We start from the raw sequence: 25,567 nt of genomic DNA, 5'->3' as shown, positions 1-25,567 counted from the left end.
AAATGGCATTTCCACAATCCAGTGGAAAGCCAAATGCAGCCATCCTTACTAGCTGGAGGAGGGTCATCTCAGAGCCTTTGAAGGAAGAGGAGAGAATTGGGTGAATAACCCTATTTGGGAGGGAATGTATGTTTAGGAGGACTGGTATGTGCAGGTAAAGGAAGGCTAATACATAAAAATACTAGTACACACATTTGTCTACACAAGCTAATTTACCTTTGTTCTTTTTTGGGGGGAAAAATTGTAGGCTGGTAGTCTTTCCCTTTCCCTCACTCATCCTTTCTGCTCCTCCATAGTTTGCCTCTTTTCAGGGAAGTGGAAAGTTTTGTGTTTAAGGCACGTGAGTTGGAGGAAGGAGACCTGTTTTCTGCCATAGACTGAGTAACCCTGGGCAAGTCATTTAACCTCACTGTTCCTCATTATTATCAGATATCGCACTGAAATACCGTTAAGAGGCTCTAATAGAGATGAGGACACCATTGTGTTAGTTGCATTGCAATTTCACATGAAGACGTAGTCCGTTCCCCAAAGTGTTTATAGTCTAAGGACTTTGTCCAAAACCCCTTAAGCCAGTGGTTCTCAAACTTATTTGGCAGGCCTCCCTTCTTTGTATCTGTAGTATTTTCCGCCCCCTCTCCCACCCTCTACCCCAGGATATATATCTCCACAAGCTCTGAAGGCAGAGTGGAGAGCAGCGGCCGCTGGCTGGGTGCTCAGCTCTGAAAGCAGCGCAGTGCCAGCAACAGTACAGAAGTAAAGGTGCCAACGTGAAAAGTGATATTTGTCAATATCATTTTTCACAGCAGACTTAGTGCCCCATTGCCACCCTTACTTCTGCACTGCTTACGTCTTGGGGGATTCTGCACAGAAGTTATGTCTCCCACAGATTTCTTTGCTCCCCTGCAGAAAAATGGCTTTCTGATGGGGAAGCCACAAGAGCAGTCGTGTGACCCTTCCCAGAAGTATGTTTTGGGTGCCCAGGGCAGCTGGCAGAGAGGTAAATCACTGTGGGGTGGGGGGTGGGACTGGGGGGAAGACCTGGCTGGTGGCTCCTACTCTGCGCTGGGCTCAGCTGCTAGTCCGGGCTGGGTTGGGGAGGACGGGACTTCCTCTTTCCCTGCACGGCATCCAGCGCTGGGTCAGACCTACCCCCCAGATTTCTCCCCTGTCTGTAGGAAGCTGTGCAAAACCCCCCCACAAGCACTTCCTGCACCCATCGCTCCGCAACTGCAGGGGAGGGATTCCTATACAGGGAGCTGCTCCCCCATCCGCCCAACCCCCATGTATCCAGAACCCCTCATACCCAGACCCTCACCCTACCCCACACCCAGAACCCCCCCAACAAGCCCCTTTCCTCTACACCTGGACCACCCCAGTGAGCCACCCACACCTGGATTCCCACCCTACTGAGCCCCAACCGGCTACACCTGGATCCCCACCCCACTGAGCCCCACTCCCCCACCATCTGGACCCCCCCACACCCAGACCCCCCCCTTTCGATCTCTATCTCCCCCACACCCAGATCCCCCTGCTGAGCCCCAACCACCTTCACCTGGACCCCGCTGCAGAGTCCCATTACCGTTGCATCCAGAACCCTCCAACAAGCCTCTGTGCATCCAGATCCCCCCCCGCACCCGGATCCCCCACTGAGCCGTCCGCACCCAGATTGTCCCACCGAGAACCCTCTCAACCCACATCTGCAACCCCCCACACTTGGATCCTGCCTTGCTGAGCCTGCCTGCCCCCACCTGTGCACTTGGAGCAGAGGGGGAGGGCCCTGGGGTGTTTCTGGGGGCAGGCCCTGAACTTGCACTGTATCAGGATTGGGTGCAGCCTCAGTGCTGAGAGTCGGTTTCCCAGGGGGAGCTGCAAAGTGATCTCCCATCTCTGCGCAGCCAATGGCCCGTGCTCCCCAATGCCATGCCTCCGCATTTATTTGACAAATATAATTTGCAGAATTTTAAAATATTGTGTGCAGAATTTTTAATTTTTTGGCGCAGAATGCGCTCTGAGTTACTGCTGCTTCCACTCTGGGGCTGACGGCCAGAGCCTCACCGCCTCCAGTTGAGGAATTGGATGGAAGAAGGAGATTCCGAACTTGGGCTGCCTGGCAGTAAGGGGGTGGGGAGGGAGGAGAGCCCAAGCCCAGGTGGCAAAGCTCCCTTTATCCCTGCCTCCTGGGCATGCACAAGCCCAGGCACCTGTGTCTGACAGCCAGAGCTCTTCCAAAAAAAAAAAAAAGAAAAAAGGCATACAGCTCACGCCTCTTTAGAAGCCTGCCCCATAGTTTGAGGACCACTGCCTTAAGCCATTGGATATGGGCTAGAAGTGACATGAATGGTAGGAAAAGAGGAATATAATTAAAATTGTTATTTATAAATACTGTGTATATACATTTGTATTCTTTAAAGTCTATTACCAGTTGTCCCGTAACCTAGCTATTGTTAACTAGCAGTTTTCGTCTAGGCATTGCCGCAGAGGTGAGCCTTGAGGAAGGATTTGAAGTAGGACAGCTTAGTAACCCCTAAGGATCAGTTCAGGAAGGATGTTCCATGCATAAGATGGTGTGGAGCTGTCTGTATAAGAGCTGAGTGAGGAGGCTTGAGATATTGGTGAAGTGGCTGATGTGTAGGGGAGCCATGTTACAACATTTTTATCTTGTGCTTCAGAATATTTGAGTCGAATGTGATAGTGCCGAGAAACCCAAATCAGAGATGGGGAGCCTCATTGTGTTAGACACATACACAATGCTATACCCTGCCCAAGCAGTTTGACTGTAAAACTTATTTACCTGTGGTGAATAGCACTTATCTTGGATGTTTTCAGAATGCATAGAACAACAATGTGAAAAATTATCTAATAAATTGCTCTGTTTGTGGAAAACTTCAGTCTCTTGCTGTATAAGAGTTCTAAGCAGCCCTGTACAGTAATTCACATTTGGGGACAGACCCTGCGTTCTTTGAGTACTGTATTGCTTGACTGAGTGGTGGTTTTGAGTGCTTAAGGAATGCAGGATTATTCCCTACATGCTTAAAAATAACTGCTTTCTTTTTGGCTCTGTAAATTGATCAGAGTAAGGACAATAAATAGCTCAAAATACTCTTATATTCCCTCAAAGGTAATCTATCATAGGTACACACATTATAGAAATGTTTCCTGTGACCCAAAGTGTCTGTTAATGATGATCTTACTGTTGAGGATACTGTGCTTTAATGAGTGTTGTAGAGACTATAATGGTATATGGTGTGTATATATATATATATATATATAATGGTACCAGAGTTTTCAAAATGTGTGCTATTTATATACTATGGATTCTAGGTGTATGTAAAGAAAGGATTTAAAAAAATAAATCCTGGATATTAAAGTAATATGAGCCTGAAACTGGAGTGTGCAGCTATCAGACTTAGAGCCTATTTCTAGAAAGCTCTTCCTGGATCATCTAATCCATCCTCTTATATCTAAGATAATACTACATCACAGAGATTGTGTGATGCTCAAGTTCTTCAATATTTGTATTGTGATTTGAGATCCTGTTGTGGAAAGTTACAGGCAGAGTATTAAGGCAATTTTTCCTCTCAGTTCCTTGGCAGTCAGGGTTGCAAGTGGAATTTAACCAATATTTTAGTAAGCTCCATTCTGCAAGTGCACCATGTTGATGGAGCAGCATGTGACACATTAGCAAGGTGCCAACAAGCTGGGGGGGAACCCACAAAAGGTGGAGCTAGTATGTCCATGGACTGGCTCTAAAGATATGTTATATTACTTTCAATAGCGAGTTGTACTGTTTCAGATAACTCACTGAAGAAGGGAGACAATGCTCTGTAGCTAGCCCACCGAGAATACTGTATGCAGCCCAGTTGGCAGGGAAGGAATTTGTCCAGATGAACCCTCTTTGAAAATGGAACTTAAAGGTAGCCTGCAAAAAGCTAAAAAATTGGACTTGTGCCTTTTCTGTCTTTTGATGTATGAAGAAGGGCTGAAGTTCCCTGCCACCCCAAGCAAATTGTTAATGTTAGAAATTCAAGGCCTGTCTAGGCTGGAAGCCCCTCTTGTGAAGACTAGAAAACTAGTGAAATGGTGATAGTGAAAATTTAGCAAGTGAAAGTGACTCAGACTTTTTAAAAACTTTTGTTTTTAACACCATCTTAACTGCAGTAACTAATAGCATGAATAAAGGAAAACTTTGTTAACATTCAGTACATTAACCCTTAAGGTGTTAAAACTTAGAATAAATATCCTTGGTACTTCCTTGAGATTCTCCAGGGCTAATAAGACTTGATGCTTCTGATATTTCTAAGGTTAAAAAAAAGTTAAAGCTGTCTTTAGTTTCTAAAGGAAAAAAACCTTACATTTTTTAATGCATCAGAAGGAAGCAAAACAGGGCAAATTCCCTTAAGAAAGGGAAGTCACCTTTTCAAGTCACCTTTAATAAATAATCTCTGAAAAGGCAGGTAGAGAAATTTCTAAACTGTTTATTCTGGACCTCTGCCCAACAATGATCATCAGTTAGAATAGTGCAGGGGTTCCCAAACTTGGTTCACGGCTTGTTCAGGGTAAGCCCCACGAGAGGCTTTGTTTACCTGAGCATCCACAGGTACGGCCACTCACAGCTCCCAGTGGCCGCGGTTTGCCATTCCCGGCCAATGGGAGCTGTGGGAAGCGGTGCAGGCCGGGCCACCGCTTCCTGCAGTTCCCATTGGCCAGGATCGGTGAACCGCGGCCACTGAGAGCTGCGAGCGACCGTACCTGCGGACACTCAGGTAAACAAAGTGTCTTGTGGCCCGCCAGAGGCTTACCCTGAACAAGCCGTGAACCAACTTTGGGAACCCCTGGAATAATGTGATATAAATCTTTCTTTTGTTTTAAACAAACTTTGAGTATGTGTAACTTAACCTTATTTTAAGCTATAAGAGTGTAGCATGACAATAATTGCTGAACCTGAAAAAAAGCTATCTCCTTACACTTCCCGAAACAGACAATATTTTTATGGATCCCTTTTATATCATTCATTGACCCAAAACATCATCTTTTTAAGACTAGCCATATTACTTACTCTAAAAGAAAAGGAGTACTTATGGCACCTTAGAGACTAACCAATTTATTTGAGCATAAGCTTTAGTGAGCTACAGCTCACTTCATCGGATGCATCCGATGAAGTGAGCTGTAGCTCACGAAAGCTTACGCTCAAATAAATTGGTTAGTCTCTAAGGTGCCACAAGTACTCCTTTTCTTTTTGCGAATACAGACTAACACGGCTGTTAGTCTGAAACCTGTCATTACTTACTCTGGTATACGAATCTATACTATTCCACTGCTTTGAAAATTTCCATATTCAAGTTACTGGCCACTTCCCTTCTAAATCAGTTAATAAAATGCAGAATTCTGAGAATGAAATTGGTAGTCACAAAGGAGGAGGGATTTCATCTTTACATTTTCCAATCACATGGTGATCCATCACTAACCTACCTGACCTTTCTGGATCTCTCACTTCTACTTCAAATTTTGTCTTGTTTTCCACCATATATTTGCAGTTTTTTGTCTATTCCCGGCTTACCCTAGTCCAGTCCCTCTTTAAAAGTACTAGAACTTCTAAATCACTTATTACACTTTCGCATAAACACAAACAAAATTTGTTTATTTAAGGGTGCTGTATTCTATTCTAACATTTTCCTCAACTACTGAAAAGCTAGCAAATACACAGTTATGGTCAACAAACACTTCTGTTTCTCTGCATACACAAATGTAACAATGTGTTCTGGAAGAAGGATAATAAGTAAGAGTTGATATGACTTAATGTCCAAGGCATCAAATTACCATAGAGCTTTAACTCCATATATACATACATAGGAGGAGGACACATCTAAAAAGTATATGTCCTCTTAAGAGAGGTTTTTGGTTGGATATTTTGAAAGAAAACAAAACAATTGAACATGTCTGTAAACGAGTGGCCTCCTCGCAGGCACCCCCTTGTGGCCCCTCACCTCAGTTTCCTGAGTCCTCAGTAACTCCATACAAGATTATCTTCTAGTCCATCAATATAGTTTAGTAACCAAAACATAGTACAATTAGTCCATAATCAGTATTCCCAAAACATCATCTCTCTCTCTTACTTACACACACACACTCTCTCTCTCTCTCTAAAAACATCATCTATCTCTCTCTCTCTGACACACACACACACACTGTAAAACCCAACTTTGTTCTCAGCATACCTAGAAGCTAAGTTCTTCTCTGTCCCACTGCTGGGGCAGCCATCCCAGCCCTTCCTTCTGGGGACAACCCTGCTCTTTGCACAGGAACTCCTACAGCCTCTCTGCTGGGAGCATCCTTGCTAGGGAAGCATCCCTCGCTCCCCCTGGCCCTCTCATGGTTCCTCTGAGGGTCAGCTGTCCAGCAGGAAGACATCAGCAAGTAAGCCCATGTGCTGTTGTCCCTTGACTGAGGCCTCTCTGGCCCTTGGTTCCAGCTCTCCAGCTTAGAGCCAGCAGGTCTCTCCCTCTGCTCCTGCTCTCCAGCCCTCTGGCCCTGGCTCTCTAGATTGGGAACACCAACCAGCAGACTGCTCTTGGTGCTCTACTGCTTTCAGCCCTCTCCCAGGAACCACCTTCTCTCTCTCTCTCTCTCTCTCTCTGACAGTTTTCATCGCCTGCTCTTCCTGACTGAACCAGTCTTCTCTGACTCAGTAGATTGCTTTCTCACCAGGCCTATTATAGCCCCCTAGGTGCTGCCCTGCCTTCTCATTTGGCATGACTGAGAGCACCTGGACTGGAACAGAACTGAGAGTAGTTTAATTGAATGGGCCAGCTACCCTGTTACAGTCCCCTGTGGTAAACTATCATACAGCCTTAAGGCTAGCATACATACAAGGACGACATGTTAAAAGTATGAAAGCTAAACATTTCTTAGGAAAAAAAAAGAATTTTAACAAGTGTGTCCATCTTCTATGAATGTTGGAGTTAAACAAAGATTGACTTTTGCATGAATTTCCCTAAAAAAAACCCTGCATACATTAAAGATGAGAAATAAAAAACAAATAATACCGTGTTTTATAAAGAATGACAGTATAGTGATGGCTGCAGTGAATGTTCAACTATGGAGAAGTGTTCACTCTGAATGCACCTGTTGCAACCTGCACATCTGCTGTTACGGAAAAAAATATAGGATCCTGCCTATCAAAGAATTTATCATCATTTATCACTGTGATTTCAAACTGGTGATTCTGAAATCGCTGACAACAAAGCTGTAAAATGGCCCATTAGAATTTTTTTAATGTGCTATTGTGTAAATACAGCTCACTGTCTAGCAAATTATGTTATCAGAGTTAATGCAGCACATTGAAACTGGATTAGCTCAAATCAGTTATGAGAAAAAAAATCACCCAAATTACAAAAGCAAAAAATCTAAAATCAATATTTGTGTAAACTATAGAAATTCAGTTAGATACCTTAGAAGTTTTATATTGAAAGTGCCCATGTATTCATTGTAAAATGGTTCTGCAAAAAAAAAAAAAAAAAAAAAGATGACACACTTGGTAATGAGTATACCTATTTTAAACAAATTCAGATGTCAGAAAATTCAGAGCCTTCATTCCTTCTCTTCTGTGATTTTTTTTCTAAAATAATGTAGAAGATACTTCCTTTCTCTCCTCTGTTAAACACAAATATCTGACTCAACTGTAACTATTGCTTTACCACCCTCCCATAATATGACTCATACTATTTATTTTACATCTTGTTTCTCCCTTTTCCTTTTGTCTGTCTGTTTTTGTCTCTATTTCTGTGCAGTTTCCATGAATGGAAACTTTTTTTTCTGTAAAAAGAAATGTATATTTATAGTACTATATAGTAATGGTTACTTAGTTCAGGGACCATTGCATTGAGCTGGCTGATACCTGAACCGTTTTACAGGACTATTCTTTGTAACATCCTCTTGACTAGGGGGCATTTTTCATACTCTTCTTATCATTCCTACCTACTTTACTTTAGATAAAGATCCTATGGTTCAACTGAACAGTTGAGGGGGAAAAAAGTGGTATATAGCTAGCAAATTGAGCAGTGCTCAATGTAAGAATTGAAAGCTTTCCAAAAATCTTCATTTCAAGGGCTTCTTGTACCTTCAAGGCAATAAATATACATAATTCCATAGTGAGAAAACTCCACCTATAGACAAAGTTACTCAGATGACTTAACTGACCTGATTGCAAATTAATAGACAGGTATTGACTGAAGTTTAGTTTTTTAAATCTCAGATCATAATTAATAAAAACTAATTCTCTATTTACACATTTGTACAATTTGTCCAGCATATTGATTCTGACTCCAATCCTGCATGTGTCAGAAAAAAAGATGCTGGAACAAATTAATAATTTTAAAAACAATAAATCATCAGGCTGAGATGGTATCCATCCATGACTTCAGAAGGATCTGAAGCATGAAGTGGCTGATCTGCTAGCAAAAATATACAAACTAATTAAAAACACACACAGTTTCAAAGGATTGGAGGGCAGTAAAAGTACCTGTATTTTTTTTAAAAAGGCTCTAAGTGATGATATGGGGAATTAGAGATTGTCACAATTGAGTGCAACTGCACCTGTATTTCTCCTCAGTGGTCCAGCAAGGGCACCCACTGTCATGCTTTCAGCTCCTTAGCCATTGTCTTTTTGGGCTGAGACCCATGTCTCACTCCCTTCGTAACAGTTCCCTGCTTTCACTCGGTTAGTCCCAGCAAAAACAGTCTGCTTAAACACACCTGCCTTCTCTCTTCAAAGACGATTAAGGGGTGTAATTGCTATAGTTATAAGGTACCACATAACACTTCCTGTGCAAGCTGACTTTATTCTTAAGGTAAAAAAATATTACAGGGAAAACATATTAAAAACAAAAGAATATACACAAATGCTAGTAGGCTTACCAGAGTCCACCCCAGTCCTAACATGGATTCTGGCAGGTGCAGTCCTCCAAGCCCCAACTCCAGGGGATTCCTTGTGGTTATAAATTCATCACAGCTTCAGTTTAGAACAGGCATGCTCATGACAAGTTTAGTCCACCCTTATTCAATTCAGGGCACTTTGATCTGGAGTTTCCAGAAACTGGTAATTAGTATGCATTGAGTCTATCTTCTCCTGCATATCTTCAAAAAGTTGGCTTCTAGAGGAGAGAATTTGCATTCCCCTCACTCCAAGGTACTGCCTGGGAATCCACTTCACACACATTGTTCCAGAAGGCCCTTAGAAGTTCCTAATGCCATCCAGAAATTGCATTAATCTTGTCTTCTTGCTAAAGAAGTTCCATACATTCTCACACTAGAACAAAAAGAATTGCATTTTTAATACAATGAACTCCAAAGATGTTTAATTTAATTCAGTAAAGTTTGATTAAATTTAACTTCATCTTAATTCCATAGGTTTGTTCACCATATTACAAATCCATAATCCATATTACAGGATATTGTCAGTCTGTCAGAGATCAGTGAGACTTAAAAATTAAATAAAACACAATACCTGGAAGATCATGATATGATATGGCCTAACCAGCATGGTTTCTGCCAAGGAAAATCATGTCTCACAAAATTCTTGGAATTATTTGAAGGTGTCAGTAATGTAGTAGGTAAAGGAAAACCAGTTGAGATTTATCTAGACTTCCAAAAAGAGCTTTGACAAGGTGCCTCACAAGAGGCTGTTAAAGAGGTTGAGTAGTAGTAATGTGAGAGGCAGGCATAATGTTGTCATGGATCAAATACTGGCTAGCAGGCAAAAAGCAAAGAGCAGGATTAAGTGGCTAATTTTCATCATGGCAAAAGGTGAGTAGCGGGGTGCCTCCAGGTTCCATACTAGGTCCCAGGTGGTTAAACATATTTATTATGATCTGGAAAGGAGCATGAGTTAGTGAGGTAGAAAAATTTTCAGATGACAAAGTTATTTAAGTTAGTGGGGACCAAAAAGAACTGTGAAGAACTTCAGAGAAACCTAAGCAAGAAAGGTGAATGGACATCATAATAGCAGATGAAGTTCAGTGTCACTATATGCCGAGTAATGAACACTGGGGAGAAAAATTTAGATTACTCATACCCCTTAAAGGCTTCAAAATTAACTGTATTAGCTCCGGAAAAGGACTTTGGTGTCTCTGTAAGCAGGTCAATTAAGACCTCTGTTCAGTGCATAACTGTGGTCAAAAAAGTAAACAAGATCTTAGGACACATAAGAAATGGGATGGTGAATAATATGCAGAATATTATAATGTCATTATACAAATCATTGATGTGGCTTCACCTAGAATATTGTGTGCAGTACTCCATCTCAAAAAGATTATTGCAAAATTAGATATAGTTCAAGGAAGGGCAATGAGAATGATTAATGGCATGGAAAAGCTCCTAGGAAGAGAGATTGAAAAGATTGGGATTAAAAAGGGGGTGAATAACAGGTGATATGATAAAAATATGTCAAGTAATGAATGGCATAGATCAAGAAGTTCTGTTCTCCCTGTCTCATAACTCAAGAACAAGAAGACATTAAATTAAAAGGTGGCAAATTCAATCTTAAAAAGAAATCTTCCACATACATTGGTAATTAAAAGGTGGAACTCATTGTCACAGGAAGTCAGTATGATCAAGAATTTAACAAGATTCAAAAAGGAATTGGACATTTACATGGACATAAAGAATATCCAGTGTTATAAATCATGCTAACAAATCTTTTAGAGAACAGGATGATACCTAATGTTGGGAGAAGATTATTCCATATGTTTTCCTTGTGGGGTTCTTACACCTTCCTCTGAAACTTCTGGTGCTGGACAGTGTTGGAGACAAGATACAGGATGAGGTGGGCTTCGGGTCTGATCCCGTATGGTAACTCCTGTGTTCCTAATTGTGCTGTGCAAGTAGCTCCCATCAAAATCAATGGGACTTCTGTATGTGGACCCCTTGGAATATTGGACCTTGTGCTATTTTTTATGGGTTAATCAGTCTAGTGGAATTATGTTTGATCTCTGATATCTGAGATAATACTTAATACTTCTGATTATCAGAATTCTAATACTGAAGAACAGTTGACCCATGAACTTTCTGAGGGGAGAACTATAAATTTTCAGCATAGCATGATTGTCTCAGGCCGAACAATAAAAAGGCACGTCCTCAAAATGTGAACAGAAAGTTATTTTGCCTTTGAGTCTATTTCAGTGTGACCATAAAAGCAGGAGTACATACTCACAGCCTCATATATTGATTCAGACATTCCTCTGTTCTGCCTCAAATTCATTGCAAAGAAAAGGATCATAAAAATAAAAGAAAGTGGCTGTACTTGCCTCTTCCAGGAATGACTATCAGAACAGCCTCTTTCCAGGGCTCTCAGCTGTCCTGTGGAAATGGTATTGTTTATACACTTCTCCTGTTTACCATCATGCCTTGACAGAACTCAGGACTACTGCTGTAATGATATGTGTCTCATCCTGCCCCCATCTCCAGAGTCAGAGAGAGAGAGAAGGTCTGTAACCACCAAGACCCAAACTGGTACCTCACACTGAGAGGAAAAGAAAGTTTTTTTTTACTCACAAAACTCCAACCTTAGGCCCTGAAGGTAGGGGCCACAGAACAGCTTTTCTATAAACCCTAAACTGCTTCCTCAACATCACTTCCTTCCCCCACGTACGCTGAGAAGCATATATGTTTTAGGTGACAAATCTGAGGAACTGTCTCAGATTAAGATATCAGAGGAGGTTTTGGAACAAACTGATAAATTAAACAATACGAAGTCACCAGGACCAGATGGTATTCATCCAAGAGTTATGAAGGAACTCAAATATGAAATTGCAGAACTGACTGTGGTATGTAACCCATCACTTAAATCAGACTCTGTACCAGAGGACTGGAGGATAGCTAATGTAAGGCTAATTTTTCAAAAAAAAAAAAAAAAAGCCTCCAGAGGTGATCTTGGCAATTACAGGCTGGTAAGCCTAACTTCAGTATCAGGCAAATTGGTTGAAACTATAGTAAAGAACAGAATTGTCAGACACATAGATGAATACAATATGTTGGGGAAGAATCAACATGGCAATCAGACCTCATCAATCTATTTGAGGGTGTCAACAAGCATGTAAACAAGGGTGATCCAGTTGATATAGTGTACATGGACTTTCAGAAAGCCTTTGACAAGGTCCCACACCAAAAGCTCTTAAGCAAAGTAAAGCAGTCTTGGGATAAGAGGGAAGGTCCTCTTATGGATCTGTAACTGTCTAAAAGATAGGAAAGAAAGAGTAGGAATAAATGATCAGTTTTCACAATGGAAAAAGGTAAATAGTGAGGTCTTCCAAGGATTTGTATTGGGACCAGTTCTGTTCAACGTATTCATAAATGATCTGGAAAATTTGATGCCCAGTCATCCAGTTTTGTGAGATCCCTTTGCAAATCTTTGCAGTCAGCTTTGGACTTAACTAATTTGAGTAATTTTGTATCGTCTGCAAGTTTAGCCATCTCACTGTTTACCCCTTTTTCCAGATAAAACTTGCAGGCTAAACTTGCAGACGATACAAAATTACTCAAGATAGTTAAGTCCAAAGCTGACTGCAAAGAGTTGCAAAGGGATCTCACAAAACTGGATGACTGGGTATCAAAATGGTAGATGAAATTCAGTGTTGATAAATGTGAAGTACTGCACATTGGACAACATAATCCCAGCTATACAGACAAAATGATGGGGATGTAAATTAGCTGCTACCACTCAAGAAAGATCTTGGGGTCATTGTAGATAGTTCCCTGAAAACGCCTGCTCCGGGTGCAGCAGCAGTGGAAAAAAAGCTAGCAATGTTAGGAACCATTAGGCAATGGATAGATAATGAGACTGTAAAAATCATAATGCCACTATATAAATCCATGGTACACCCACACGTTGAATACTGCTTGCGGTTCTGGTTGCCCAATCTCAAAAAAGAGATATTAGAATTAGGAAAAGCACAGAGAAGGACAACAAAAGTGATGCGTATGGAACAACTTCCATGTGAGGAGAGATTGAAAAGACTGGGATTGTTCAGTTTAAAAAAGAGATGACTCGGGGATATGATCGAGGTCTATAAAATCATGAATGGTGTGGAAAAAGTGAATAAGGAAATGTTATTTATCCGTTCACATAATACAAGAACCAGAGTCACCCAATGAAATTAATAGGAGGCAGGTTTAAAATAAACATAAGGAAGTACTTCTTCACACAACTCACACTCCACCTCCGGAACTTGTGGCCAGGGGATGTTGTGAAGGTGTGGCTGGGTTCAAAAAAGAATTAGAAAAATTCTTGGAGGAAAGATCCATCAATAACTATTGCCCAAGATGGTCAGGGACACAATCCCATGGTCTCAGTGTACCTAAACCTTTGACTGTCAGAAGATGGGATTGGGCAACAGGGGATGGATCACTCGACAAATTGCTCTGTTCTGTTCATTCCCCCTGAAACATCTGGCACCAGCCACTGTCAGAAAACTGGGCAAGATGGACCATTGGCCTGACCCAGTATGGCCATTCTTATGTTTTAGAAATGTAGATGTATAGATTTTAAGGCCAGAAGAGAACATTCTGATAATCAAGTCTGATCTCCTCTATAACATAGACCATACAACTTCTCAGTTTTGTGGGACATCTGAACTGAAGTGAATTTCACCCTTTGTGTCTTTGGGGAGAAAAAAATAAAGTTACTACTAAAAGTAGCAACAGAACTTCTTTGTGAAGTACTTCAATAATTTTGATTATCAATACTGTACATATTTTGTTTACATATGGAATTTGTTTTATGTATGACAGGTTGGATCTGGTCCAGAGAGTCTCAGAAAGAGATAGAAAAAGAAAAAAAAGAATATTACAGAAGACTAACATCTGTACAAAGAGATCTTGAATCAAAATATCGTGACATAATCACAGAAAATCGCCGCACAGTTGCTCACTTGGAGTTGGAGCTTGAAAAGGAACACAACAGAACCCTGAGTTATCGTGAAGCCCTAATCTCCCAGAGTCGCAAATTAGTAGAAGAAAGAAGAGTTCTAGAACAGGAACATGAAAAGTTGGAGCAAGAAAAGCAGGTTCTGCGGCGCTCAGGGGCAGCAGGTGCCTTGTACCAGAGTTGTCTTGCAAAAGAAGCACAATGGCAAAAGAGAGCTAATATTGTAATAAAAGAATTTGAAGAAGCACTTTTAGAAAGACAAGATATCTACTGCAGTTTTGTGCTGCCCAGAAACCAGCGACTAGAAATAGAGAAAAATTTGCTAGTTAGAGCTGCAACTGATCCTGTTGCTGTGGATATAGAAATGGAAAACGGTTTAAAAGATATTTTTAAGTATGATACATATTGTGGTAATGTGCTGAACACAAACAAGCGTCAAAATGGAAGACTAATGTGGCTTTATCTCAGATATTGGGAACTAACTGTTGAATTAAAAAAGTTCAAGAGGGTAGAGAAGGCCCTGTTGGAAAAATGATGTGCGGGGAAAGTAGTGGCATTTCATGTACTATGGCACATGTAATATATGATGACTCACTGGTATTCTAAAGATGCTAATTTCCTGTAGTACATTCATATATTTTCCCCCCTCGTCATTGCAGCCACATTTGCAGTACTCCCCATCCATGAAGGTGTCTCCACTATTGGTGCCTTTCCATTGATGGGCCAACAACAAATGCTCACTAGGCAGTGCAGTTTACCTTGAGACTGTGTCAACTGAAAGATACACTTTGTGTTCACGGCCAGGTTAGCAGAGAGTGCTCCCAACTCCTGATTTCCTGCATGGCAGTGCAACAAAACTCTCAGGAAAGTACTCGGAAGTGACTGTAACAGTGAGATTTCTTGTTATATTATTTAGATGTGAGATGCTTTCTCTGTACCAATGAAAAAAGTGTGGAATCATGTTTTCAAATTAGATTTGCATGGTCTTCCAAGCTTGATGTGCATATGTCACTTTACATTACGTTATACAAAAAAATATTTGCTTGAAATACAAAGACAGGATGCTATTTAAAATAATACAGAATGAAAATAAAAACAAGGACTTTGATCTGCTGCTTACTGAAGTTAATAAAAATGAGGGCGTGATTGGTCTTAAATCAGGATTACATGAGAGTTGTAATCTAAAAGTTGCCACGTCAGGGGAATTCATACAATGGAAAAGTAAAACATTTAATCACTTATTTTTCCTTTGAGGTCTAGGTTACGAGATTGGACTTTGCCCACCTTGGTATTGCTGAAGGCCCTATTGCTTTGACTGATTGATCTCTAACGGGTTGATTATTTTAAGCCCGTCTCTAGTAGACAGATATCCACATCATAAAAGCCATCATCACACACAGCAGAGATTTCAAGGATTGACTGGATGTAGAGACTAAACAATTCTCTTATCCTTACAAGTAGTCCCCCCAGATCAGGTGTGGGATTATATTACCTTGGCTCATGCACAGTGAGGAGTTGGGCAGGGAGTAAAACCATCACTTGGATTGATTTTGGGGAAGTAACTGAGCAAAAGAAATTCTCATGGAATTTTCCTCCTCAACTTCCCTCATCTGGGTATTTCAGTCATGGGGTAATCAGCCCAGGATTCTGACCTAACTAGAATTAAACAGAAGAAATTATGTATTCACAGACAAATAAAAATAACAGCAGAGGAGTGCAGAAAATAAAATATAAAGGCTTTCATTTTTCAAGTCTGTCCTGTTTAAAGTGCCTCTTGAAATGTTTGTTCCCTTCTGCAAAGGGAGAAAACATTAATCACTTACATAAAAAAGAGCAAAAGGAAAATGGATATACAGTAACTGATAAGTAAAGTAACTGTATTTACATTGATTTTGTAGATGTGTTTATATCATTGTCAATTTCTATTAAATATTGTTTACATTGCAGCAAGATGAGCAATAACTGATTATTTCAGAATTAATTTTACTGATCTCTAGGACTAAATACATTATAGCATAATGTCTAACATTAGGTAGAAAAAGAAATATGCTAAAGTGAGAAACTTGGGCTAAATCTGACCCAAAATAAAGGTTTTGTAACAACTGTCATTTACAGAAACTAAGACCAACAGAAGCATATCCATGGATATTTTCCAAATGCCAGTGGTTCTGTCTGTGTTCTTATAACTGTGCACACCACTATAATTGCTGGCTGCCTCCCAAGGGATAGAGCAAATACAAAAGGCTAATGCACTATACCAGGGTTTCCTTTGTACTTCCCCTGAGGTACTCAGGCAGTGGGTTTTTCATTTTTGTTTTAATTTGATTTGATTTTCTCCTATGGATTAACAGCATTGTGCTACTTCATAAGAACCTGAAAGTTAAACTACTAAAATCCAGAGTGGAAGTGATTTGGTCCTGCCTCAATCCTATATCAGGACCCACTATCCCAGACCCTTGCGTCCACACAGAGCACAGGCTGAGGGATACACTCTAGTAGATCTCCATGTAGGACAGGGCCCAGGTCTTTTTTGTCAAATCTGAGATAAATACAAAGATAAAAAATGAGCATCCATTTCTATTTTGATAGACTGCCATTGGTTTGGCTTGGTGTACATAAAGAATGAAGACAGTCCACACCCTGAGGAGTTTAAAATTAAGTTAAAGAGTGAAGTGTCATTTTAAAAAAAAATTCTTTGTGTTTTAATAAGATGTTATTTGTAACTTAAGTAAGGATATCAGTTTTCAATATTTTTATCCTGTCAGTAACCCTTTTATTAATTGTAGGTACCTCTCCTCTTAAAGTTAAAAATAACCCTTTTTTGATAAAAATGAGAAATATATACCCAATACACACACTAAAGCTTTGTAAATTTCTTTTACCTCTGTGAAAAAGGCCAAAAATGTTTGTCATCTTGGTTTACATTTTTCTATAGTTTTATCACTGATAGCAACTCAAAACCATTTACAAAGAGGACATAGAGCTGAGAGGGCAAATCCTTTTTGAGTTTATATTAGTATTTAAATTGTGGCATTGTTTAATTTATTCCTAATACAATGTTGTGATGTAATCAATGTATCAAAATGCCAGTTAGTAAAGTAGAGCTTTTTTTGTCAATACAAGATTCTTCAAAGTTACATTTTGTTTAACATTAGGCTAGTTAATGAAGGCATGACAGTGACTCAAAGGCGAAGTCCAAAAGCACATAATAGATTTAGGAGCACAAGTCCCACTGACTTTCAGTGGGACTTGTGCTCCTAAATTTCTTAGGCACTTTTGTAACTCTCTCTCTCGCAATAGATAAGGTTGTGCTGGACGTTCCACTGTAAGCTTTATTTTGTCCCTGGCGCTTCAAATTTTGATCTGAGGAGGTAATTGATTTGCAATATAATGTAGGGTATAAGAAGATCTTTTTCAGAACATTTCATACTATGTCGTACTACAGTTTTCAATTAACAGTTAAAAAAAAATCAACATTTTGCTGCACTGTTTCATGGGGTTGTTTGTTTGTTTGCGGGGCAGTGGAGGGGTTGATCTCTTGATATAGGACAGGCTTTTATACTCCAAATTGACACTTGTATAGTTTGGTCTGAACTCTCATGCACAGGATACTTTGAAAACCCTTTGGAATTTTTTTCTTTTAACAAAAAGAGAAGCAACAAATAATCATCACAAAATTGATCCCCGCCAATTTTATCCCTGCCAATAGATGACATTAGCTGGCATGAGAAAAACACTTCAGCCAGTCAGTTAGTGTATTTGTTACATAAGTCCACTTGCCTTCTACCATGCTTCCTCAAACATCCCACACACCCCAGCTCCCTTCATGCAATCTCCAATACTCCTGACTCCTTCCTATGGATCCCCATATCACCCCAACCCACCCTCAGTGTTCAGAGGCTCCTTGGGGGCCCGCATTACCTCTGTGAGCCTAGTTAAGGTCAGACTCAGTGAGCCAAAATAGTCTAATTGGAAACTGACAAGCCTCTTTGAGGTGGCGGAGAGGGCTGTCAAATACTCTGTTCCTTGGCTCTCACCATGTCCCATCCCATACAAAGTGCCCACAGCCTTTCAGCCTAGTCACACTCCGCCCAATATACCAGTTCCTCTGTCTTCTTGCTGCCCTCTTTTGTATCTTGCCCCGTCCCTTCTTTGCCTGCCCCACAATGCCTCCTAACGCCTTTCCTCTCTCATGCAACCTAATCTAGAGTGACCAGATCCTCTGAGCCTTCGGCTCTAGGCTTCCAGCTGTCCGTAGCTCCAGCACCACTCCATCACTTCCTCAGTATTCTGACAATTACATAACAATAGCTAAACAAAGAGAAACTGTGAGAATAAGCTAATATGTGTATGTTGATTGCATACATCATAGAGATGCTGATTGCAGCTTCATTGATAAAGATGCATTGAGTGTTCCTTTGTAAGTCATGTCTTGACACACAGCCTACGCTCATCCATAAAACGTTATAGGAAGGAGCTATTACTGTGAAATATTGGAAATGAATCTAAGGGAGGAGCTTAATAAAGTTTTATGTTTGGGGATATTTAGAGGATTTAGAGGTGAAGTTACTATCAACATTAGCCTAATCCTTCTGTATCCCTGTCATAGTTTCTGGAACAGTGTAGGTAGATTGAAACAAAGTGCCTGTGAGTGCGAGGTGGGCTAATATTTTACAATATACGATACAGAACACTCCGCTGATTTCTAGAGGAAGTGCCCATGTAACTTGGAGCAGAATTTGGCCCAAAGAGTTCAGAGACCAGAATGCATCCATCATGTGCTGAAAGACGATGTCACTGAGTGTGCAGTCAGTACGATAGACTGAGGTATATGGAGAGCCAGTGTAAACATACATCTTGTCATACATGGTTGCTTGCTTAAAATATGAATCATTATTTGTGATAGGTTAGTTATCTGTAAGTAAGACAATTAGCCACATTGTCAGGTAGTTCAAGCTTAAAAGTGTCTGTTTCTTAAATATTAATGGAAATGTATTAAATAACGGAGGGGGGGGGGGTTCTTTTCAGAGTTAAATGGAAAGTATATTGTTTGGGTTTAAATTCCTTCCGCAATCCTCTTTGTCGGGTGCTGTCTTCCCCTGCAGCATATATAGCTGTGATAAGTTTACAGTCAGAAACATTTCTTCACTTACTGTGTACATTACCATGCACACCTTTGATTCTGTATATACTCATTAAATAAAAATTAAAGGGATGGACTGCAGCAAACAGGTTAGTCATCACCCACACAAATAGCCAAAAAAGACAGGCAGCCAGTAAACATGGTTTCTGAGGAAATTTGGGGATCTAATATTGGCAGGTGCCATCTCCACATTATCTGTTCTTGGAGATTTTCCAAAGTGTTTGCTTTCATGAATCACTGAGTCTCTGAAAACAATCTATTTGTGCACCTCCTGGCTTCATATTTACCTATCAAAATAGGACGATAATTATGTCACAGGTAGCCTACTAACAGGTAACAAAAAAAAGTACTGCTCAATGCTACAACAGAACTTTGCATTGTATTATAATTAGAAAAATGTTAGTTTCCCATGCGTATACCGAAAATATACTCAATGTGTACAATTCTGTCCCAAACTTCTGCCTGTCTGGTACCTACCTGTGTATGCATCTATTAAATGTAAATAAAGACTTGGAAAATAAAAACAGTTTATGTGCTTTTGATCAGAAGGGCACTGATGTACATTAAGGGCTGCATCCTGAAAGGTATCTCAAATGGGTCATTTTTAAGGGAATACCTTTCCAGGTTTGGTGGTGTTCTTGAGGACTGCAGTTGGCATTGGTCTCTGTGATACACAAACCATAGGAGGGTGAAACCAGGTTAGAACTGCCAAACTGCAGGTTAGAACTGCCAAAGTTGAAGTTACATCTTCCGTGCAATGAGTAGGAGTCAGTGGCTTTGCAGAGGAGGATACTAGAAATGGCTGGAACATTTTCAGCAAAATGGGTTTTGTTGAAAAATGCTGTTTTGTCTAAGCTGAAATGTTTCATGGAGATGTATTGATTTGATGGGAAGGTTTTTGAGATCCAGGGAGAAGTCTCTGGTCATTTCCAGAGAGACAGGGAAACCTCTGAATTGAAAATCTGACCTTTTCAACACAACTTCACTCTACTAAAATGTTTGAAAGGGTTTGTTTTCATTACAATGTGGAATGAAAACAAATTTTAAAGCCTTGAAAGTTGTAGTGAATGGAATTATTGTTCTCCAGCTAGTTCTAGAGGATGCAGCTTGTGAGGGGAGTTGATCTGGGGAACGCAGTGGCTGCCACCACCAGTAGTAAGTTCCAGGTGGATTTTTTCCTGGTCCAAAGGGCAGTATGCCACACATAATGGCTCTTTTTGACCCAAGCTTCCAAAGCAACAGAGTCCAAGTTGAAGCAGTAGGGCTTTGGTGGGGTCTGGGAAAAAGGAAGCATTAGTAAAGGCACTGCACTGCTCTCTTCCTCCTGCCCCTGTGTATTTTGCTCCCCTCCACAGGGTGTAATAGAGTGGACCATGTAATCCAAAGTATTGACACAGCCTTATCTTCAAAAGTGGCCAATAATTTGAGGTTCTTCAGTTTCTGGATGTCCAGCTTGAGGCACCTTGTGCCTGATTTAGAGAAGTGCCGAGCATCTGCAGTTCCCACTGATGTCATTCAGATCTGTGGTTGCTCAGCACTTCTGAAAATCAGTCCAAGGTGTCGCATGTTGGGCATCCAAAGTCGGTGGCTGCTTTTGAAAATGTTGTTAACCTTTCTTGAAGTAAACTGTACGTACACCATCAGGGGAGCAGATGCGTAACCTTGTGCAGACAATTAACTATTTTTCATTTTCCAAGGAGAGGCTATCAGCAGCTAAGAGATTAATTCTCCATTTCCTTTTTGTGTGACCATTTCTGCTAGAAAACCCCAGAAGAATTACTAAACAATCATTTGGTAATAAATACCGAACAATTTGTGATATTTGATTACTGATTTCATCCCAATACACTCTAATGATTGGACATGTCCACCTTATATTCATAAAATCTCCTCTTTTGCTACAATTTCTCCAACATTTATCCTCATTTAATCTCTCTATTTTTTAACCTGACTGGTGTGAGGCACCATTGAAAATTTAAGAAATTTTCTGTTGTTGTGCTACAGCTATTGCTAGTCCTCTTTTCCAGATCATTCCATTGTTCCTCATTCCTCTGGGGTAATGTGTCTGTGCAGGTCCTTTTCCCAGTGTATCATATATGGACATATTTTGGTTAGGAAAGTTGCCTGTAAAGATTGATATAAATTGGTTGTATAGATTTTTGTTTCCTAATTGACCAGACACATTTGCTTCTGTTACATTTAGCTCTCTGTATTTTTTTCTGTATTTCAGTTTTTCTAGAAATTTGAAAAACATAATGCCTAAATTGAAAGTACTTGTACCATGGGTGAGCAGGCCAGTTAAAATTAGCTTTGATCCCTAAATAAGTTAGAAAATTATCTTTACTGAATAGCTGACCAGCCATATATATTCCATTTTTAAAGCTTTCTGGGTCATGATTAGGGGTCAGATCTGGATTATCATAGAATCATAGAATATTAGGGTTGGAAGGACCTCAGGAGGTCATCTAGTCCAACCCCCTGCTCAAAGCAGGACCAATCTCCAACTAAATCATCCTAGCCAGGGCTTTGTCAAGCCTGACCTTAAAAACTTCTAAGGAAGGAGATTCCACCACCTCCCTAGGTAACGCATTCCAGTGTTTCACCACCCTCCTAGTGAAAAAGTTTTTCCTAATATCCCACCTAAACCTCCCCCACTGCAACTTGAGACCATTGCTCCTCGTTCTGTCATCCGCTACCACTGAGAACAGTCTAGAGCCATCCTCTTTGGAACCCCCTTTCAGGTAGTTGAAAGCAGCTATCAAATCCCCCCTCGTTCTTCTCTTCTGTAGACTAAACAATCCCAGTTCACTCAGCCTCTCCTCATAAGTCATGTGTTCCAGTCCCCTAATCATTTTTGTTGCCCTCCACTGGACATTTTCCAATATTTCCACATCCTTCTTGTAGTGGGGGGCCCAAAACTGGACACACTACTCCAGATGAGGCCTCACCAATGTCGAATAGAGGGGAACGATCACGTCCCTCGATCTGCTGGCAATGCCCCTACTTATACATCCCAAAATGCCATTGGCCTTCTTGGCAACAACAGCACACTGTTGACTCATATTCAGCTTCTCGTCCACTGTAACCCTAGGTCCTTTTCTGCAGAACTGCTGCCTAGCCATTCGGTCCTTAGTCCGTAGCGGTGCATGGGATTGTTCCATCCTAAGTGCAGGACTCTGCCCTTGTCCTTGTTGAACCTCATCAGATTTCTTTTGGCCCAATCCTCTCATTTGTCTAGAACCCTCTGTATCCTATCCCTACCCTCCAGTGTATCTACCTCTCCTCCTAGTTTAGTGTCATCTGCAGACTTGCCGAGGGTGCAGTCCACACCATCCTCCAGATCATTAATGAAGATCTTGAACAAAACCGGCCCAAGGACCAACCCTTGGGGCACTCCACTTGATACCGGCTGCCAACTAGACATAGAGCCATTGATCACTACCTGTTGAGCCCAACAATCTAGCCAGCTTTCTATCCACCTTATCGTCCATTCATGCAGCCCCTACTTCTTTAACTTACTGGCAAGAATACTGTGGGAGACCATGTCAAAAGCTTTGCTAAAGTCAAGGAACAGCATGTCCACTGCTTTCCTGTCATCCACAGAGCCAGTTATCTTGTCATAGAAGGCAATTAGATTAGTCAGGCATGACTTGCCCTTGGTGAATCCATGCTGACTGTTCCTGTTCACTTTCCTCTCCTCTAAGTGCTTCAGATTATTTGCAATGGATGTCCTTAGCAAGAGAAAAGAATGTATATTATCTATAGTTCTATCCCAAACCCATAGAATAGTCTTTGCTAAAGGATATGTATATATTTCTGGAGGGTGTGATTTTTCTTTTTTCTTTTTTTTTATTACTCCATGGTAGCCTAGCAATGTTTACACACGTCATAATTTTCTTGTTCAATACAGATGAAGCGCTTGGCTAAGTAAGTGTGCCTGCAATCCATTAGTGCTTTGAGGTAGCTGGCTTGACAGTACTATAGAATATTTGAAACAGCTAATCCCCACCCTGTTTCATGGGTCTGCACAAAGGACTACACTCACTCTTTCTTGATCTTTTCTTATTCCATATAAATTCTAACAACATCCTCTGTAATCCTGCTAGGATTTTATCTGGGATGATCAAAGAAAGATTTTGAAACAAGAACGGTATCTTTGCTAAAATGTTCATTTTGAACAGTGGCTATTCTTCCCAACCAAGCACTCCAGATCTTTTTTCATTTGCAGAAGTAGTGGTTTGACATTTAAGTGATAGAGCTCTTCTAGGTTGTTTGAGATTTGAATTCCCAAGTATTTTATGTTTGCAATGTAGTTGTAGCCATGTTCATCCAGGATATTAGAAAGACAAGGCTGGTGAGGTAATATCTTTTATTGGTTCTATTGGTGAAAGAGACAAACTGAAGCAGAGCTCTGTGTAAGCTCAAAAGCTTGTCTCTTTTCACCAATAGAAGTTGGTCCAATAAAAGCTATCTTACTCATCTTGTCTTTCAAATATTTTATAAAATTTGTTGCCCGTGTGTACTCAAATGTTTTCTAGAGGAATGACTTTTTAGTATCTGGCAAATATATAGCTAGCAGATCAGATTTTGCATAATTTACTTTAAATCCAGACACTTTCCCAAAATCATGGATTTCTTTAGAAATTAATTTTAGGGCCTGTGGCAGAATTTTATTAATAGCCCTGGCCAAGTTGAGATTTTCTAAGAGATAAGCAATTAGAGTGAAATTTTCAACCCCCTGCACAATGACTAAGTATATGGACTTTGTATATGGGAATAGTATGCTCTGGGAACAGAAAATTCCCCTTACAGACTAAGCAGCAGTTTTACAGGTGTACGGGGGTTGGGGAGACCCACTGCAAGACCTCTTTGGACATGTTTACACAGCAAAAACAAACAAACAAAACATGGCCGCAAGTCTCAGAGACCTGGTCTACAGAGTTGGGCTCAGAGGGCTCATGCTACAGTGCTAGAAATATCTGTGTAGATGTTCAGGCTCAGGCTAGAGCTCTGGCTCTGAAGCCCAGGTTGGGGGATGGGTTTCAGACTCCAAGCCAAATATCTACACAGCTATTTTTATCCCTTTGAGTCCAACATTACGGTGATTTTATGATTAATGTGCAGCTGTTAGAGTTAATTTTAACAGAAGCTCTAAACCAGTTGTTCTCAAACTTTTTTTTCCGTGCACCACTTGAAAATTGCTGAGTATCTCGGTGGACCACTTCATGATCTTTCCAAATGTTGTTTGTACCGTTAGCTAACTATTGTAAAGAGCTTTGGATAAAAACACTATCTAAAAAAACCTTAATAATAATTAACTTTTTTTGTTCTACAAATAAAAGCACACAACTCATATTTTAATATCAGTAGTCTTACCTTTCTAATGCGATGGATGTGCCCTCTCTCCCCTGCTGAGGCAGGCCCCAAGCTGGGGCTGGGAAGGAGGGGGGGTCTCTCCCCCACCACAGCAGGCACAGAGCTGAGGCTGGGAAGGAAGGCCGTGTCTCCTTGGCAGCTGCAGCCCTGAATCTGGGGAAAGTCACCTATTTCTCTGGCCGCCGCAGCCCTGCACATCCCAAATTCCTCCCACCCCCTCTTCTCGCCCCACTGCCCCCTCCCACCTACTCCCTATTCCTCCCAAGGCCACCACCTCACCTTACATGTGCGTCTTCTCCAGGGTCCAGGCACCTAATTGGTGGAGCCACCTGAGAGGGAACTATCCGCGGACCACTGGTGGTCCATGGACCACAGTTTGAGCTCTGAACCTTTGTTTTGTAAAAACCTCATTGAAATGGCAAAAACCAAAACATTGACTATAAAGTCTTAACACTATTTGAATTTTTCATGGCTATGATGAAAAATGAATTGAGAGAATAATAAGTGTTGAGAAAGCACCCTGCCACATGTCTGGTTGAGTGCCCCCTGCTGGACACGCTCCAGAAAACTATGAGGGGATCCAAAAGCTGAATGCCATATGCCCTTTGTTTGCTGCCGACGGGCAGAGTTCTAGGCACTGTCCCGGGCTTGGGGCCTGTAGGCATGCACTTCAGGTGCAGACCTTGTATCTGACACCCCTCTTGGTAGTGGGGACCCCACAGTCCAATAACCTGAGCCCTGAAACTATACTATGTCCCCCAAGCCTCCCCAGCAGCTCTTGCTGCTGCCTCAGAATCCTACTGCGGGTGTTACTGCTTTGGAGGTACATGGAAGTGAAAGCAAATAGTCTCAGGCTTTGCAAAAGGTTTCTAACTCAGTTACTGTTTACTTAAAGATAAAGCACAACAGAGTACATGTAAGTCAGAAAACAAAAAACACCCTGAATGTAATGCCCCTTACTTTGGCTCACCCTTCACTTGGGCATTCCTGAGGGGGTCCGTTAGAGTTCAGGTAGGCAGAGTTTCTCCAGCCTCATCAGACTCCGGCAGCAGCTCTCCTCACCTTGAGCTGGTGAAAATGGCCAAAAAACCAAGGAAGAGCAACTCCTGCCCTTTTATAACCTTCAACCC

At 41.0% G+C, this 25,567-nt stretch overlaps 1 protein-coding gene across 8 annotated transcripts in view; it reads left to right on the top strand.

The window, feature by feature from the left end:
- Window positions 1-19,587, top strand: part of CCDC127 (coiled-coil domain containing 127) — a 28,703-nt gene extending 9,116 nt beyond the window's left edge. For all 8 annotated transcript variants that reach the window (XM_037889891.2, XM_043540407.1, XM_037889893.2 and 5 more), the window contains one exon: window positions 13,783-19,587. In XM_037889891.2, the coding sequence (XP_037745819.1) occupies window positions 13,783-14,453 (671 nt within the window). In that variant the 3' untranslated portion in view covers window positions 14,454-19,587. The remainder of the gene's footprint in view (window positions 1-13,782) is intronic.
- Window positions 19,588-25,567: the final 5,980 nt, after the last annotated feature.

The sequence above is a fragment of the Chelonia mydas genome, chromosome 2, assembly GCF_015237465.2.
Source record: "Chelonia mydas isolate rCheMyd1 chromosome 2, rCheMyd1.pri.v2, whole genome shotgun sequence".
In the NCBI taxonomy this organism is placed as follows: Eukaryota; Metazoa; Chordata; order Testudines; family Cheloniidae; genus Chelonia; species Chelonia mydas.
This window is presented reverse-complemented; position numbering and strand designations above follow the sequence as displayed.